We start from the raw sequence: 17,577 nt of genomic DNA, 5'->3' as shown, positions 1-17,577 counted from the left end.
ACCCTTGAGCCAGTGTGGCTTTGGACATAGATAATGCCGTGCCGTTTGCTGTGATTGATAATTAAAGTCTAGCTCTTATTTACAATAAGACAATATAATCTGTAGTGTTTTTATGCGGATAAATGAGGGGAGTTGGAATTCGACACAACACCGGCTGAAAGGCACCGTTCAGAAACTGATCAGTTCAGTTAAATGTACAGTGAGTCCCCGCTTAACGATGAGGTTAGAGACTGAAAAGTCCGTCGTAAAGAAGTTGTTGTTGTTAAGCGTGACCCTAGATTTAGATACGCTTTGATTATAAATACAGTCTAGAAAAAAAAACTAACAATGTTCTTGTGCGTGCGTACAGCATGGGAAAGAGTGATCGTGTTGCCGAGATGGGCTGCTGTGGAGGCTGCACTGCCTCCGCTTATCGTGCACAGTGCTGCCACTGTGCTGCCACTGCTCCACCATGCAAAATTAAAAAAAATAGTCGGTCGTAACTCCGGTCCGTCGTTAACCAGACCCGTCATTAAGCGGGGACTCACTGTATTCAGTTCAGCAGATATATGCGGCTTATAGCCCCGTGCAGCTTATACAACATTTTCCATAAAAAAAAAAACTTTGTAGGTACGGCTTATATTGAGGTGTGCTCTATAGTCCAGAAAATACAGTACTTGCTCTGTTACCATATTCATAGTATCGCTGATTAGTAAATTTTAAATGAATTAATGAATGTTCAATTTATATAGCGCCTTTCAGGATACCCAAGGCGCTTTACAATTGTTAACACAGGTACATGTCTCAGACAACCAATCACACACACAATGTCCCTCAATCTTCTCTGATAGTAAACTATTAAGTTCTCTGCGTGTGTCTTTAAGAGTTAATAAGATCAGGATAAGAGGTTTGTTTATGTTGTTTCTTTAATTCCCTTATTTTTCCTTCAATTCCTGCTGCTTGGCACTCATTTCATTTCTAATATGAAATAATACGCCCCTTTATGTATGCTTTAGCACAGTCCCACAGTTTAAGAGGTGATCCTGGTGTGTTATTAGTATTTAGGTAGAAATTAAGCTCTGCAGTAAGGAAAGTGGTAAACTCTTTATCATTGAGCAGAGATGCATTAAGTCTCCACTGTTTAGAGGCTGGTTTATGGTTTAAGTCCCACTTAAGCGCCATGGGTGAGTGATCAGAAATGGTAATAAGTAGTATGTCCACTACTCTATGCAATTCTACTTTTGAGGTGAGGAAATAATCAATCCTGGTCTACAAGAGTAGTGTGTAAAGTCTCTGTTTCATGGACATTTATTTCTCCACACATACACAAGACCCAATTCAAGAGATTGATGTTTAAAACACATTGCCTGCTTTCAGGAAGTAAGGAAAAGACGAGAAAAAAATAAGAATTTAAAAATAAGATTCCTTCTAAACAATTAGCTTGACTGTTACATCAATTTAGTGTCTTAAGTAGTGATAATTGCAGTGGAGGATTTTAGCAATTTTAGTGAAGGAGTGAGACCACAATGACACAGATCACCAATTTTGTGTATGTGTTTGAATGTAGCAGGCAGAACAGCTTGGCAGAGAGGACCAGAAAAGACTCCATAGAAACAGAAAGCTGGTGCTCATGGTAGATTTGGATCAGACTCTGATCCACACTACAGAGCAGTGCTGTCAGCGCATGTCCAACAAGGTAAGCATAATGAGCAAACTGGTAAATTATTAGCAGTGACAATACTGGTTATCACACTGGAGAAAGTACAGTCATGAAGCAGTAGAGTCTTCAATTTGAAACCATCTCAAATATCAAATCAAATCAAATATATTTGTATAGCGCTTTTCACAACACATGTCACAAAGCGCTTAATATGAAATACACCCACAAGAAAACCAGCTTTATCATTGCCATTTTAAAATCAAATCAAATATATTTGTATAGCGCTTTTCACATGTTGTCACAAAGCGCTTTACAGGATTTACAAGGTTAACAATACTATGGGTCCAAATCCCTAATGAGCAAGCCAAAGGTGACAGTGGCAAGGAAAAACTCCCTATGATGGTGGGGAATAGGAAAAAACCTCGGGAGGACCAAGACTCAAAAGGGAACCCATCCTCCATTGGGCGGCCCGTTAACACACAAATTACACAAAAATAAATTATACAGACGAATGCACAAGTCACAAATAAATCACACAATCAGGCTAAGTATAAGGTAACTAGAATTAAAGTTCTGGGTGTTGATATTGTCAAAGTAAATGTCTTATGATGAACGGTTTTCATTCCGTGTCGGAGTGATCATACTGGTATTGTAGGCTCCAACTGCAGTGTTACTCCCCAGGTGAACCGGTGCGCTGCTGAAAATGTGATTTTTTTAGATAGTTGGTACTGTAATTCAGCTCAGATGAGACCATTGTTTTGCTGATGTGACAGGCTGTCTATCCAAAGGCAAAGTTCTGGAACCCCTGCAATTGCCTGCTCCTTTATGGTACTTCTGTAAAAAGTGGATATTGATGGACTATTTTCCAATGCTGTATGAGCAACTGGATGTAAATGTTCACAAAGTCAATTTATTGTAGTGCTGCAACAAGAAATTAACAAAACAACTTGTTGATATATTGTTGATAATAAATAGTTGCCAACCAATTAACCAGTTAGGTGCTTGGTATTTGCCCAAATAAATATGGAAACAATTTACTTTGACACAATCTTAACATACTTTTCACTTTTTCTTATAAGACGAACTCCTCTAGTGTGGTGTCATTTGTTAAGCTTCAGGATTTTAAAGAATACACATGCCATCGGGTATAGCATTAAGATATTCTGGTGAACTGCTTAAATGTATTCAGAAGTTAAAAATAGTGTTCTTGATTTATATGTTTTAGAAAAGATGAATCATAATGTTTTGTAGAATGTTTTGTTATAGAAATTATTGTGTTCTTCATTGGTTGATTGAAACTGTGTATAAAGTACTTTGCTGCAAAAAAGTGTTTCTTTCCCCAATTGACCAGTGATCCAGCTACAAATACTGAAGGATTACAGAAGACTAATAGACTACAGAAGTGGTAGTCTATGGAAGTTATTCTATGTCGAGGCACGCACAGTTCCTCTGCCACAGCTCTCAATTTGGCAATCTTAGTCACATCAGCACCAGATAAGGCAGAGATTTCTGCCTCTTGCTCGATTAACCTTTCACACTTACAGAGTGTAAATTCACCATAAGTGCTCGTCTGCTATCCTTTGAATTAATCTAATGAGCGCTTCTGCGGCCATGTTTAAAAAAAACTCTACTGTACTGCTTAGCGTGCCACAGACCTGTCCTGATTGGCTGCCTGAAGGGGAAAGCTGTGGATCCCGATTGGCTGAATAAAGTGGAGGGCTGTGGAATCTGATAGGAAGGATGATGGAATCTAATTTGACTGTAGTGGAAGACCATGAAAATACATTCTGCTCGGAATACATTTTCAAAATGTGTTTTGACACAGATTGAGTGCTGGTGGTATCGTAATGTTATTGAAAACAGGAGAGACACTTTCCTCTTTAACATTTGAATTTTGACATCTTTTTAGCGTGTTGGTGAGGTTGAAAATTAAATTTAAAACACATCACGGAATACAAATTCATATTAAGTGAATAACATTTTAATTATAATTTTGATGCAACCTTTGCATGATCACATGAAACTTGAAAATTGAAATCAGGAAATACATTTTCTTTTAAATAAAGGAACAAATAAAGCAGCAAAATGTATGTGGAAATGAAATATGAACAGACGCCTACCAAATTGCAAATGTAAATGGTATTATTGCATTTGAATTTGAATTCATGAGTGGAACTTGTAAATGCAAATTTGGTATTACATTTCCATTTTGAGCATTATGTTTTCGTTTCAATATTGACACAGAATAACTCCCATAGTAGTCATGTCGGTGTTCAGTGTTATTGTGAAGAAACACATTTGTATTAAATTTAGCAGTTACATTTGTATGTATTAGTCTCATAATTATATTTGTGGTTTATCTGTGCAGTGTATAAATTATCATGTGAATCGGTGTTCCTGATTTTTCTTTAACGTCTTTTGTGATATCATGCCAGGGAATCTTTCATTTCCAGCTGGGCAGGGGGGAGCCCATGCTGCACACACGTCTTAGGCCTCATTGCAAAGAGTTTTTGGAGAAGATTGCCAAGATGTATGAACTACATGTCTTTACCTTTGGGAGTCGTCTTTATGCACACACCATTGCAGGTAAGCATGTAACATCACTGCCAGCTACCCTCTATGTTAATACTATACAGAGAATGAATATTTGGATCAACAGTAAAGAAATACAATTGATTTCCAACATTTTGTAGCTCAAAGCAGGTTAACACATTGCTTAAAAACAAGGTTGAATCTCCTAAAACAACTATAACAACCTCCAAAAAGGTCTTTGGTGTTATTTCATACTCCTCTCTATTCAGCTATAATGTCCATCCATTCATCCATCCATTTACATCCGCTTTTCTGGGTCCGGGTCGCTGAGGCAGTATCCTTAGCAAGGACATCCAGGTCTCCCTCTCAACAGCCAGCTCTTCTTGAGGGGGGGTTCTGAGGCGTTCCCAGGACAGCTGAGAGATACAATGTCTCCATCATGTCCTGGGTCTTCCTCACGGTCTCCTCCCAGTTGGACATACAAATCAAATCAAATATATTTGTATAGCGCTTTTCACAACACAAGTTGTCACAAAGCGCTTTACAGGATTTACAAGGTTAACAATACTATGGGTCCAAATCCCTAATGAGCAAGCCAAAGGCGACAGTGGCAAGGAAAAACTCCCTAGATGGTGGGGAATAGGAAGAAACCTTGGGAGGGCAAAGACTCAAAAGGGAACCCATCCTCCATTGGGTGGCCCTTTAACACACAAATTACACAAAAACAAATTATACAGACTAATACACAAGTTACAAATAAATCACACAATCAGGCTAAGTATAAGGTAACTAGAATGAAAGTTCTGGGTGTTAATCTTGTCAAAGTAAATGTCTTATGATGAACGCCAGGTTTTCATTCCGTGTCGGAGCGATGATACTGGAATTGTAGACTCCAACTGCAGTGTTACTCCCCAAGTGAACCTCGGAGAAGAAAGATATGTGATGTGGTAAATATGTAACAGATTATTCAAAGGCCAAACTAAACAGATAAGTTTTTAGTTGAGTTTTAAACATTGAGACTGTGTCTGAGTCCCGAATAAAGGCAGGAAGATTATTCCACAGTTGTGGAGCAGAAAATGCTCTTCCACCTGCTGTGATCTTTTTGATCCTAGGAACAGTTAATAACCCTGCGTCCTGCGAGCGAAGTGAACGTGCTGGGTTGTAATGATCAATAAGTTCACTAAGATACTCTGGAGCTAAGCCATGCAGTGTTTTATATGTTTATAAGAGTATTTTATAGTCAATACGGAATCTAACTGGCAGCCAATGTAATGACGATAGTACAGGACTAATGTGATCAAATTTTTTAGTTTTCGTTAAAACTCGCACTGCTGCGTTCTTAACAAGCTGGAGTTTGTTTATCGATTTACCAGAACATCCAGCTAGAAGACTATTGCAATAATCTAGGCGAGAGGATATGAATGCATGGATTAGCTTTTCCGCATACCTGGAATGTCTCATCAGGGAGGCACTGAGGGCATCTGGACCAGATTCCTGAACCACCTCAACTGGCTCCTTTCTACATGGAGATGCAGTGGCTGTACTCCGAGTCTCTCCCGGATGACTGAACTCCTCACCCTGTCTCATTGACCAGTAAATCGAGAGATTTGACTTTTGGCTCAGCTCTCTTTTCACCACAATGGTCCAATACAGTGTTCACAACACTGCAAAACCTAAGATAGCTAAACTTCTCACTTCCGACCTGAGGGAGCAATATACCCTTGTCTGAATTAGTACCATTGTCTCAGCTTTAGAGGTGCTGAATCACACTTGGCTGCAAACTGATCCAGCCATAGAAGAGCCATAATGTGCAGAAATTTGAGAGCAGAAATGTTCAAAAGTCTAAAAATACAAGTCAAGTCATGAGTGTTTTTTGCTGAACTCCGTCTTTAGGCTGGACTTCAAGTCCCCCGGCCATTGTGCGTCTCTGTTGCTGTAATTAGTGATGCAGTTGATGCCCTTCACATGCTCTGTGGATCCTGAGAGGAGAAATGTCTCTTGATCTTCTGAACATGCTGCTTTGGCCCTTTTGACCCCCAGGGTTCCCACGGGTCCTTGAAATCCTTGAAAGTTTGTGAATCAGAAAAAAAACAAGTTCAAGGCCCTTGAAAGTTTTTGAAAACAGGCATAGAAAGACAGATGTCCTCAGAGGTCCCTGAATTTTTTTTTTTTTGGGGGGGGGGGGGGGGGTTGAAACATCACATGGATGAAGACGAATGTTCAACGAATAACAGGGCAATAACAGTTGGTAGGACGTCAATATTTAGAAAAGATTGGTATGAAAAAGGTATTTTTGTAAAGAATCTTTTAGATCTGTGAAGATCTTCTAAATTGCTCATCCTTTGTTGAAAAATATGATTTGATATATTTGTTATAAAGATTTTAACAAGGTTAAAAAAGCAAAAGCGATTCCTTTAGCATTGATTCAATTAATCAGAAATGTTATTTTATATTCAGATGTGACTGTTTCGATGCCCACGTTGAAAGTAAATGATTAACTTTACATCAAATGTAATAAGATCATCAATGATGGTATGAGACAAAAGATTTACCATGAATATAATGGGGATTCTTTCAAGAAACATCCTAATACAAATTTATAATTTGCAAAACAATAGCTTTTGCTCATTCCAAATTTGTAAAATGGCCCTTAAGTGAAATCAATCAATCAAATTTTATTTATATAGCGCTTTTTACAACAGTTGTTGTCACAAAGCAGCTTTACAAGTGCCGAGTCCTAGCCCCCAGTGAGCAAGCCAAGGGCGACAGTGGCAAGGAAAAACTCCCTAGGTTTTGCATGAGGAAGAAACCTTGAGAGGAACCAAGACTCAGGGGGGGAGCCCATCCTCCTCTGGCCGACACCGGTCACCATGACAACAACAACAATATAGACAGAATGTAGACAGAATGTAAAAGATGCAATAATGTCCATTTAGACCGAAAAAGATGTAATAATGTCCATCATGGTGTAGGCATCCGGTTAGGCAGGAGGTGGCCGGCCAGGATGGATCGCTTGTCTCTCCTCATCTCATTATACCTCAAGCAGGCGGGCAGCCATGTGGAGAAATGAAACAGGGAAAATTAGCTCTGTATGAGGACATATACAGGACAGGTAAAATTATAAACATTTCTGGAGTGTGGCAGCAACTCCGGCACTAAGTTAAATTATTACAGCCTAGCTAAAAAAAAGGCAGAACCAGAAGGTAACATAGGCTTGGGGGCATTCTGAGACAATGGCATCCGTCCACTGCACTGTCAACAAACTTGAGTGACCACGAGCAGTGACCGGATGACAGCACCAGCACCCCAGTCTACCATAAAACCCTTCGTCTATGAACCCCTGGATCTGTACCTTTATCTAAGGGGGATATTAATTATCAAATGCTAGACTAAATAAGTGGGTTTTCAACCTAGATTTAAAGATTGTGACTGTGTCAGAGTCCCGGACACATTTAGGAAGATTATTCCAAAGCTGGGGGGCCTTATAAGAAAAGGCTCTTCCCCCTGCTGTTACCTTGTTAATTTGTGGAACTAATAACAGACCAGCACCCTGTGATCTTAGTTGACGTGGGGGTTCATAGTAGGAAATAAGTTCCTGGAGGTATTCAGGAGCAAGCCCGTGTAGTGCTTTATATGCTAATAATAGAATTTTAAAATCAATACGAAATTTAACTGGGAGCCAATGCAGGGCTGATAGGACTGGTCTAATATGCTGAAATTTTCTAGTTCTGGTCAGAACTCTAGCTGCGGCATTTTGAACTACTTGAAGTTTATTTAGATTCCTATTTGAACATCCTGACAGTAGTGAATTGCAGTAGTCTAGTCTAGAGCTAACAAAGGCGTGCACCAATTTTTCTGCATCATCCTGTGATAATGCATTTCTTAATTTGGCAATGTTGCGGAGATGTAGAAAAGCTATCCTAGTAGTATTATCTATATATTTATCAAATGATAGGTCGGAGTCGAGTATGACGCCTAGGTTTTTGGCTACTGTGCCAGGTGTAATGGGATAGTCTGCAAGATTAAGCATTAAATTTGGAATTTTCTGTCTTGCGGCTTTAGGGCCCACAAGGAGAACTTCTGTTTTGTCCTCATTTAATTGTAGGAAGTTTAGAGACATCCAGCATTTAATATCTCTTACACAGGCCTCAATTTTTCCTAAACTGAGTTTGTCATCGGGTTTGGCTGATATGTAAAGTTGAGTGTCATCCGCATAGCAGTGAAAGTTGACACCATGTTTGTTTATAACTGTGCCCAATGGTAGCATATATAATGTAAATAATAGTGGACCTAAGATGGAGCCTTGCGGGACCCCATATTTAACCATTGTATGTTTGGATGAAATATTATTGAGCTCTACAAACTGATAGCGATTTGTTAAGTAAGACTGAAACCATGAAAGGTCTGTGCCTGAGACTCCAACCCAGCGTTCTAACCTTTCTAGCAAGATCCTATGATCAATTGTGTCGAAAGCTGCACTAAGATCAAGAAGCACTAACAGTGATACATAGCCTTGATCTGATGCAAGGAGGAGATCATTTGTTACTTTAACTAATGCTGTTTCAGTACTGTGATGGGGCCTAAAACCAGATTGGAACTTTTCAAATGTGTTATTCCTATGCAGATATAGGCATAATTGCTGGGCAACAGCTTTTTCTATGATCTTAGATATAAATGATGTGTTTGAAATGGGTCTATAATTAGATAGCACAGTCGGATCAAGATTTGGTTTCTTGATCAGAGGTTTGATAATTGCTAATTTACATGATTTGGGCATGTGACCTATTGTAATGAAAGAGTTAACTGTAGTTAGAAGAGGTTCAGTTACAGCTGGTAATACCTCTTTTAATAACTTTGAGGGAACTGAGTCTAATGTGCAGGTAGTACAATTTAAGGAAGAAATTATTTTCTCTAATTCTGATTTTGGGAGTGGATGAAAAGCATCAAGTTTTTCTCCCGGTATGTAATTTAAATCAATATCAACCAAACCAGATGACATACCAGTTGTATTGCTAATAAAGGGTTTTATATTTTGTCTAATATTCTCTATTTTATTATCAAATAAATCTATAAATACATTACTAGTGAGGTTTACTGGAATCTGAGGTTCTGTGCCTGCTTGATTTTTTGTAAGTTTAGAAATAGTATTAAAAAGAAATCTAGGATTGTTTTTATTTTTCTCTATCAGTGAGGCTAAGTATGCTGAGCGTGCTTTAATGAGTGCCCGTTTGTAGTCAATAATGCTATCCTTCCAGGCACAGTGGAATACTTCCAATTTAGTAGATCGCCATTTCCGCTCTAATTTACGTGCTATTTGTTTTAAGTTTCTAGTTTGGTCGGTGTACCATGGGGCGAGCTTTTTGGATCTAGCTTTTTTATATTTTAGTGGAGCTACTATATCTAGAGCTGATCTGCAGGTATTCTCTAAGTAGTCGGTTAGACTAACTCTCCTGGATCGGATGGCGAGTGGGCTAAAGCAGTTAAGTCAGGGAGGGTTTCAATAAACTGTGTTGCTGTTGATGAATTTATTGAGCGCTTTATACACTGCCGAGAAGACGGGCGGGTATTTATGTTAAGGTGAAAATCGAATTTTACTAAATAATGATCGGAGATTGCTACGGTTTGCGGGAGTATGTTTATATTATCTACGTCGATACCCAGCGTTAATATTAGATCTAGTGTATGATTTCGATAATGTGTAGGTCCTACTACGTTTTGTTTAATGCCGACAGAGTTCAATATAGAAGTAAAAGCCCTTGTCAGTGGATCCTCCGCATTATCAAAGTGTATGTTAAAGTCTCCTACCATTATTATTTTGTCACTACATACTGCTAAATTTGCTGCAAAATCGGTGAAATCGTTTAAGAAATCTGAGTAAGGCCCTGGTGGTCTGTATACATTAGTTAGGGAGAATGTACTTTTATTTTCAGATGGACTAATTACATTAATAGACTGCATCTCAAATGAGTTTGAGATATCTAAGTATTTCTGATGAATTTCTAAACAATCACGATAGATTATACATATTCCACCTCCTCTGCCTGACAGTCTAGGTCTATGTATATAACTATATCCCACAGGAGTGGCTTCGTTTAGAGTTAAATAATCACCAGATTGAACCCACGTTTCAGTTAGACAAAGAATATCAATTTTCTGGTCTGTTATAAGTTCATTTACAAAAACTGCTTTTGAGTTGAGCGATCGAATATTGATTAATCCAATTTTCAGATCGGTCATATAGGTTGTAATAATTTGATGTGAAGTCTGAATATTAGTTAAAAACTTCGGGCGGACTATTTTCTTATGATTTAGTTTAACCCGGGGCACAGACACAGTCTCAATCCTAAGGGAACTTGGTGGCGCCTCTAAGCAGCTCGCAGACAGGTTTAACCCGTTAGTCTGCGGCCTGGTCGCGACCCTGGACAGTCAGCAGCTCCTAGTGCTACTCTGCCGACTAGCTAACAGGCTATGGGCTATGCTGCAAGATAACAGGGCAGCGCCATCCCGGGTGGGGTGGACACCGTCCCTGCCTAAAAGACCAGGCTTGCCCTCGAACTCTTCCCAATTATTAATAAAGCCCACTTGATTTTCTGAACACCACTTGGACATCCAGCGATTTAGCGACGTGAGCCTGCTGTACTGCTCATCACCGCGCCGCATTGGGATGGGGCCAGAGCAGATTACGGCATCGGACATCGTCTGGGCTAATTTAACCACCTCTTTAACATTAGCCTTAGTCACCTCTGACTGCCGCAGACGTATATCGTTGGCCCCTACATGTATAACTATCCTAGAGAATCGTTTATGGGCTAACAGTCTAAGGTTGCCACTAATGTCCGGCGCTCTGGCTCCCGGTAAACAGCTGACTGTAACCGCTGGTGCCCCTACAGCTACAGCTACTTTCACGTGTCGGACTATAGAGTCTCCTATGACCAGAGTCTGTGAGACAGGCTCCTCAGCGGGTATAGCACTGAGCGGGGCAAACCTGTTTGACACGTGAACCGGGGAGTGGTGCTCTGGTGGGCTAGCGCTGGCGTTAGCGGTAGCTGCAGCCCTCGCTCTCCGACTACGCCGCCGAGACGTCACCCATTCGCCCCGCTGTGAGGGCTCTATCGCCGGAGTCGCGGAGGCGCTAGTTCTCCCTGGCGCGTCCACAGCTACTACAGACCCTGTCTCTCTATCCCTCAATAATGAGTGGACGCGTCGCTCTAAACTTTCCACTTTCGCCACAAGAGAAGTAACTAACTGGCACCTCTCACAAATACTATCACTAAAAAAGACTCATTTAAAAAATAATAAATACGAAATATCCTCTAGCCATGTTTCTTAAAAGAAGATTTAAATTTGATGTTGACTCATGTGCCTTTTGTAAGCCAGAAGATGCATCCTTGGCACATTTGTGTTTTTCATGTCAGTATTCACAAAGTTTTTGCATGGACATTAGAAACTGGATTCATCTCAAATTTAACATTCCTTCTTTTGATGTTGATACCATTTTCTGCATATCAAAACTTAAGTTCAGATTTCTCTGGTGCCATTAATGTAGTCATACTTTTAGCAAAATACTACATTCACTACAGTAAGTGAAGGGGTCATAAGCCCTTCTTCCTCTGCTTTGAGTGAATTTAAATCATATTGTTCTTCAGTAAATAGATTCATTTTTTAATGCTAGAATCATTTCACACCTGATCTCTAGAACGGTATTGATCTAATCTCATTATATGGCTTTGTCCCTCTGTTCAGTTCTATGTGTATATGCATATGTGTATTATTGTTTTGTTTTGTCTGCTGTCAACATGTCATTATTTTGCCAGCACAAGTTCATTTAAAATTGCATTGATTCCGCAGGGCCTATGCTGACTTTTACTTTGCAAAGGTTCGGCCATTCTCCTGTAGATTTTATTGGCAAAATTCGTTTGTTAAATCAACACTGCATTCTAGTGTTTTCTGTATGTAGTTAACATGTGTGTAGCTGCTTGATGTTTGTGCCACCATCTTGCAGGTGAATTGGTAAAATGCCAGTCATGTTGAGTGTGAGTGAAGATTTCGTTGAATCTGCGTGTAATGTCATGCATGGAAAATGCAAATGGCTTAAAATGACATTCAGGCTTTTGAATTTGCATTGTATTAACATCGTGCTTTGGTAACATTCAGGAGCAGCAGTAGGTAAATGCCGCCAGATGCAGTCCTTGAATTTAAGGAAGTTTGTCCTGGAAAGTGATTTAAAGGTCCTTGAATTTTATGTTAACCAAGGTGTGGGAACCCTGGACCCCGCTTATAAGCTTTCTTCGAGCTCTACTTTGTGTAAATCACCAGACCTGAATGTAACATTCCTTGTTTTTTCAGAGAACAAACCTCTGCATTCAACCATGGTTATTGGTTTGGGTAGCAAGTTACAGTCCTGGTGGTGGTGACATCCTCCACACACTTTGTGATATCCACAGCAGATGTATAGTCCTTCAGGTCCAGCTCATTCACAGCAGTATCCTTGGACTCACAAACATGCAGTCTTGCAGAACAAGGTCATAATCACTGGGCCACACAGTCATTTTCTTATGTGGGGATTTGGAGCATCTCAGTGCATGACGGGATGGTAAGCAGGGGCCAGCATGATGGAAACATAATCAGAGACGCCGAGGTGGGGGGTGAAGGATAGCTCTGTATGTGCTCTGATATTGTGGTCCAATATTGCTGTATTAGTAGCTGGACTACTTTTTATTTTAAAAAGTTTGGTTGACGTGTAAGCCACACGCTTAAAGCAACTAAAGTCAGGCTCAAAACCTACACGAGAAACATTTAAAAATTGGGTTTCTACCGAGAGTGTGAGAATCCACTGCTCTACTGTGCACCACCGTCTTTGTACTACATGTGATTTGTACGTTCGTGAGTCACATAAATCACCATAATAAGAGATGGGTAATGGCTCTAATTGCTGGCAAGAAGGAAGGGTGATATCCTGAAGATCCTCAAATTTCAGCCTTGCTAGTGTTAATAAAAAACAACTTGGAAGGTTAACAGGATTCTTAGACTGTTCTTTCAGAAATTAATGGGGCTATGGAAGACAACCCTTGAGGCCAACTTCAAGCCAATAGCACAAGTCAACAAGGAGGAAAAGATGCCATCATGGGTGGATAAACCCCTTGCATGGCATGTACCACTGGTTAATAATAGAGTGGCTGATGTGGAGAAAAATCTCCTGTTGGCTGGAAAAGCTTGGGCTAAAAGACAGCACAGAGGCATTAATCTTAGCAGCACAGGAACAAGCTGTCAATGCAAGATCAATAGAGGCTGGGATCTACCATACCAGGCAGGATGCAGGTGCAAGCTATGCAGATATGCCCCTGAGAAGATGCAGTACATAACAGTGGGGTAAAGCAGTAGCAGGTAGAGCATACGCCATGGAACACCATAACCATGTGGCTAGCATAATATCTAAAAACATCTGTGCTGAGTAAGGACTGGAAGTTCCATGGTTAAAGTGGGACCCTACCCAGAAAGTGGTGGTGAGTGGCCAAGCTAAGACCTTGTGGGACTTCCACATACAAAATAATAAAATTGGATCCAACTGGGCATCGCATGAAAGGGCTATAATGATAGATGTGGTAATCATCACGCTCAAGGAGCACAAGAAGCAAATATCGACAAATATCTTAAAAATAAATAAATAAAACTTATATAAAAGTATTTGATCCCCCTAATGACTTTTTAATACAAAAAAAATAAATGAAACATCTAATTTTATGCCAGCTTTATTTTAACAGTGCCACATAGAATATCAAAAGAAAAACAGAAAATTACATGAAATGAGAAATAAAAAATAATTTGCATTTCATTGAGGGAAATAAGTATTTGATCACCTAGTAAAACATCATTTAATACTTGGTGACAACCCTTTTTGGCAAGCACAGCAGTCAGACGTTTCTTATAGTTATTTTTTATAAGGTTTGCACACACTTCAGGAGTAATTTTGGCCCACTCCTCTCTGTAAATCATCTCCATATCCTTAAGCTTTTTAGGCATGCATTTGGAAACGCGAAGCTTCAGCTCTCTCCATATATTTTCTATGGGATTGCGGTCAGGAGACTGGCTAGACCAGGGGTCGGCAACCTATGGCACGCGGAGGCATAATCAGTAGCACGCAACATGCATCAGCAAAAAAAAATTAGTAATAAAAAATCTCACACGATCCTCCAATCGAAATCGCTCCTCAACGCTCTGCTAAGCGGAGGCGTTTATACTTAGCGATATAATATAATATTTATGTTCCCCAGCTGCCTTGAGATCATTACTCAGCTCCTCCCGTGTAGTTCTTGGCTGATTTTTAACCTTTCTCACGATCAATAAAACTCCACGAGGTGATAACTTTCATGGAGCTCCAGGCCTGGGTCCATTGACAATAATGTTGTTCTTCCACTTCCGAATAATTGCACCAACAGTTGTCACCTTCTTATCCAGCTTCTTTCTTTGTAGCCAGAAGCTGTTCTTATGGCTTTGTAGCCCATTCCAGCCTTGTGTAGGTCAACAATTTTGTCCCTGACATCTTGAGATAGCTCTTTAGTCTTGCCCATGGTGGAAATGTTGGAGTGTCACTGAGACTGTTGGCAGGTGGCCTTTTATACAGGTGATAATTTGGGACAGGTGTCTCTCATCTAGTTAACATTAGTCATGGTTTTACTAGGGGATCAAATACTTATTTCCCTCAGTGAAATAAATATATATATATCTATATACAGTTGTGATCAAATTTATTCAACCCCCACTGAAATAAAGTGTTTTGGCCAGTTTGACATTGATTTTGATCATTTCAGTCATCTTATTTACAATTATATCAAAGAGGCACTTATAAATTAGACAAACATAACATAATATTTATGATGGAATAACCACAAATGTCTTTACTGTGCTCACATCATTATCAGTTTTATTCAACCCCCTAGTGACATTATTTTTTAGTACTTAGTACAACATCCTTTTCCAGTTATGACAGCTTTCAAGCGTGAAGCATAGCTTGACACAAGTGTCTTGCAGCGACCTATGGGTATCTTAGCCCATTCTTCATGGGCAAAAGCCTCCAGTTCAGTCACATTCTTAGGCTTGCGCACTGCAACTGCCTTCTTTAGGTCCCACCAGAGGTTCTCAATTGGATTTAAGTCTGGTGATTGCGATGGCCACTCTAGAATGTTCCAGCCTTTCATGTTCAACCATGCTCTAGTGGACTTGGATGTGTGCTTCGGATCATTGTCCTGTTGGAAGGTCCAACGTCTCCCAAGCCGCAGGTTTGTGACTGACTCCATCACATTTTCCTCCAAGATCTCCTGGTACTGAAGGGAATTCATGGTACCCTGCACACGTTGAAGCTTTCCTGTACCATTAGAAGCAAAACAGCCCCAAAGCATAATTGACCCCCCGCCATGCTTCACAGTAGGCAAGGTGTTCTTTTGTTCATAAGCCTGGTTCTTCCTTCTCCAAACATAGCGCTGGTCCATTGTCCCAAACAGTTCTAGTTTAGTTTCATCTGACCACAGTACACTGTCCCAAAACCTTTGTGGCTTGTCCACATGACTTTTGGCATACTGCAGTCGACTTTTCTTGTTCTTTGGAGTCAGCAAGGGGGTGCGTCTGGGCGTTCTGGCATGGAGGTCTTCGTTATGCAGTGCGCGCCTTATTGTCTGAGCTGAAACTTCAGTGCCCACATCTGACAGGTCTTTTTTCAGTTCCTTAGCAGTCACGCGGGGATTTTTCTCCACATTACGCTTCAGGTAGCGCACAGCAGTCGCGGTCAGGATCTTCTTTCTGCCACGACCAGGTAACGTTTCCACTGTGCCCTTTAACTTGAACTTGCGAATGATACTTCCGATAGTGTCTCTTGGAATATTTAACAACTTCGCAATCTTTTTATATCCATTGCCATTCTTGTGAAGAGCAATAACCTCTTCTCTTGTCTTCTGGGACCATTCTCTTGCCTTCACCATGCTTGGAAACACACCAGTAGATGTCTAGAAGGAGCTGAGTATCACAGTCCTTTTAAATCTGCCTAATTGGTGCTTATCATGCTTGATTGCTGCTCGTTGACATCCACAGATGTTTTCAATACCTGATGGAAAACACTGGAATGAACCTCTGTTCTTAGGAGTGGTAGTCGTAAAGGGGTTGAATAATTGTGTCAATGAAGAAATCACAAAAAGGCCATTTAATACTTTATGACAAAAAAAATTGATGCTATCTTAGTTGCATTTAGTTCTTTAACAAGTCCTTGTAAGATTTCATTATGAACACAATTACAAATGTGCACTGAATTCCATAAAACCCTTCGCAGCATTGGGGGTTGAATAAATTTGATCACAACTGTATATATAATCATTATACTGATATAATCTGCTCTAATAAAGGAAATGCCAAGTCACTTTTCTCATTATATAAAAATATAACCCAAGCCCCGGACTCTATCCCATCTCACCTGTACTCTACTGATTTCTGTAACTCACTCATGTCATTCTTCACTGATAAAATCCGTACAATCCACCACTCTCTCAGTTTACAATCCATTCCCAGTTTTCTCCCTGACTTTTCTCCTCCTGCTCATCCTTGGTCTGCCTTTCATCTTCCTTCTGCCTCAGAAATCTCTGATATAATCCAGAAGCTGAAGCCATCCACCTGCAAACTAGACCCTCTCCCTTCAGTTCTAGTGAAAGCCTGTCAGTCTTCACTAGTCCCTATCATCACCAACATCACACACTCTTCCCTTACCACTGGGACTGTTCCTGCTCATCTTAAGACTGCTGTAATAACTCCGATTCTGAAAAAACTTGGCGCAGACCCCACTGATTTTAATAACCTACGGCCCATCTCTAATCTACCCTTCATATCAAAAATTCTCGAAAAGGTAGTAGCTTCGCAACTTCATAATCACTTAAAAAATAATAACCTCTATGAACTGTTCCAATCTGGATTTCGTCCACTACACAGCACGGAAACTGCCCTTATAAAAGTCACCAATGACGACCTTATGGCGGCAGATTCAGGATTACTCTCCATCCTTATCCTCCTTGACTTAAGTGCAGCATTCGATACCATCTGCCACACCACCCTCCTAAACAGACTATCTTCCATTGGTATCACTCAAACTCCCCTAAACTGGTTTAAATCATATCTCTCTTGCCGCACTCAGTTCGTTCATATCAATACATTTACTTCTCAACCTTTCCCTGTTACTTCAGGTGTGCCCCAGGGTTCTGTTTTGGGGCCCCTTCTTTTCATTATCTACCTCCTTCCTCTTGGCCATATCTTTCGTAAGCACAACATTAGTTTCCATTGTTATGCTGATGACACCAGCTCTATTTTTCCTGTAAACCCACTCCCACTCTCCCACTCTCCACCCTTACTGATTGTTTGACGGAAATAAAATC

The 17,577-nt window shown here is 40.2% G+C and overlaps 1 protein-coding gene across 5 annotated transcripts in view; it reads left to right on the top strand.

Annotated features, from left to right (window-relative positions):
• The window catches only part of ctdp1 (CTD (carboxy-terminal domain, RNA polymerase II, polypeptide A) phosphatase, subunit 1), a 103,956-nt gene that overhangs the window by 8,454 nt on the left and 77,925 nt on the right, over positions 1–17,577 (top strand). For all 5 annotated transcript variants that reach the window (XR_013131708.1, XM_077008138.1, XM_077008137.1 and 2 more), the window contains exons 4-5: positions 1,547–1,675; positions 4,075–4,225. Coding sequence is in view for 4 of the 5 variants with exons in the window: in XM_077008138.1 (XP_076864253.1) it covers positions 1,547–1,675; positions 4,075–4,225 (280 nt within the window). In the remaining variant the exon portion in view is untranslated. The remainder of the gene's footprint in view (positions 1–1,546; positions 1,676–4,074; positions 4,226–17,577) is intronic.

The sequence above is a fragment of the Brachyhypopomus gauderio genome, chromosome 6 (assembly GCF_052324685.1).
Source record: "Brachyhypopomus gauderio isolate BG-103 chromosome 6, BGAUD_0.2, whole genome shotgun sequence".
NCBI classification, from domain to species: domain Eukaryota; kingdom Metazoa; phylum Chordata; class Actinopteri; order Gymnotiformes; family Hypopomidae; genus Brachyhypopomus; species Brachyhypopomus gauderio.
Note: the sequence above shows the minus strand (reverse complement) of the source record. Positions and strands in the feature narration are given on the sequence as shown.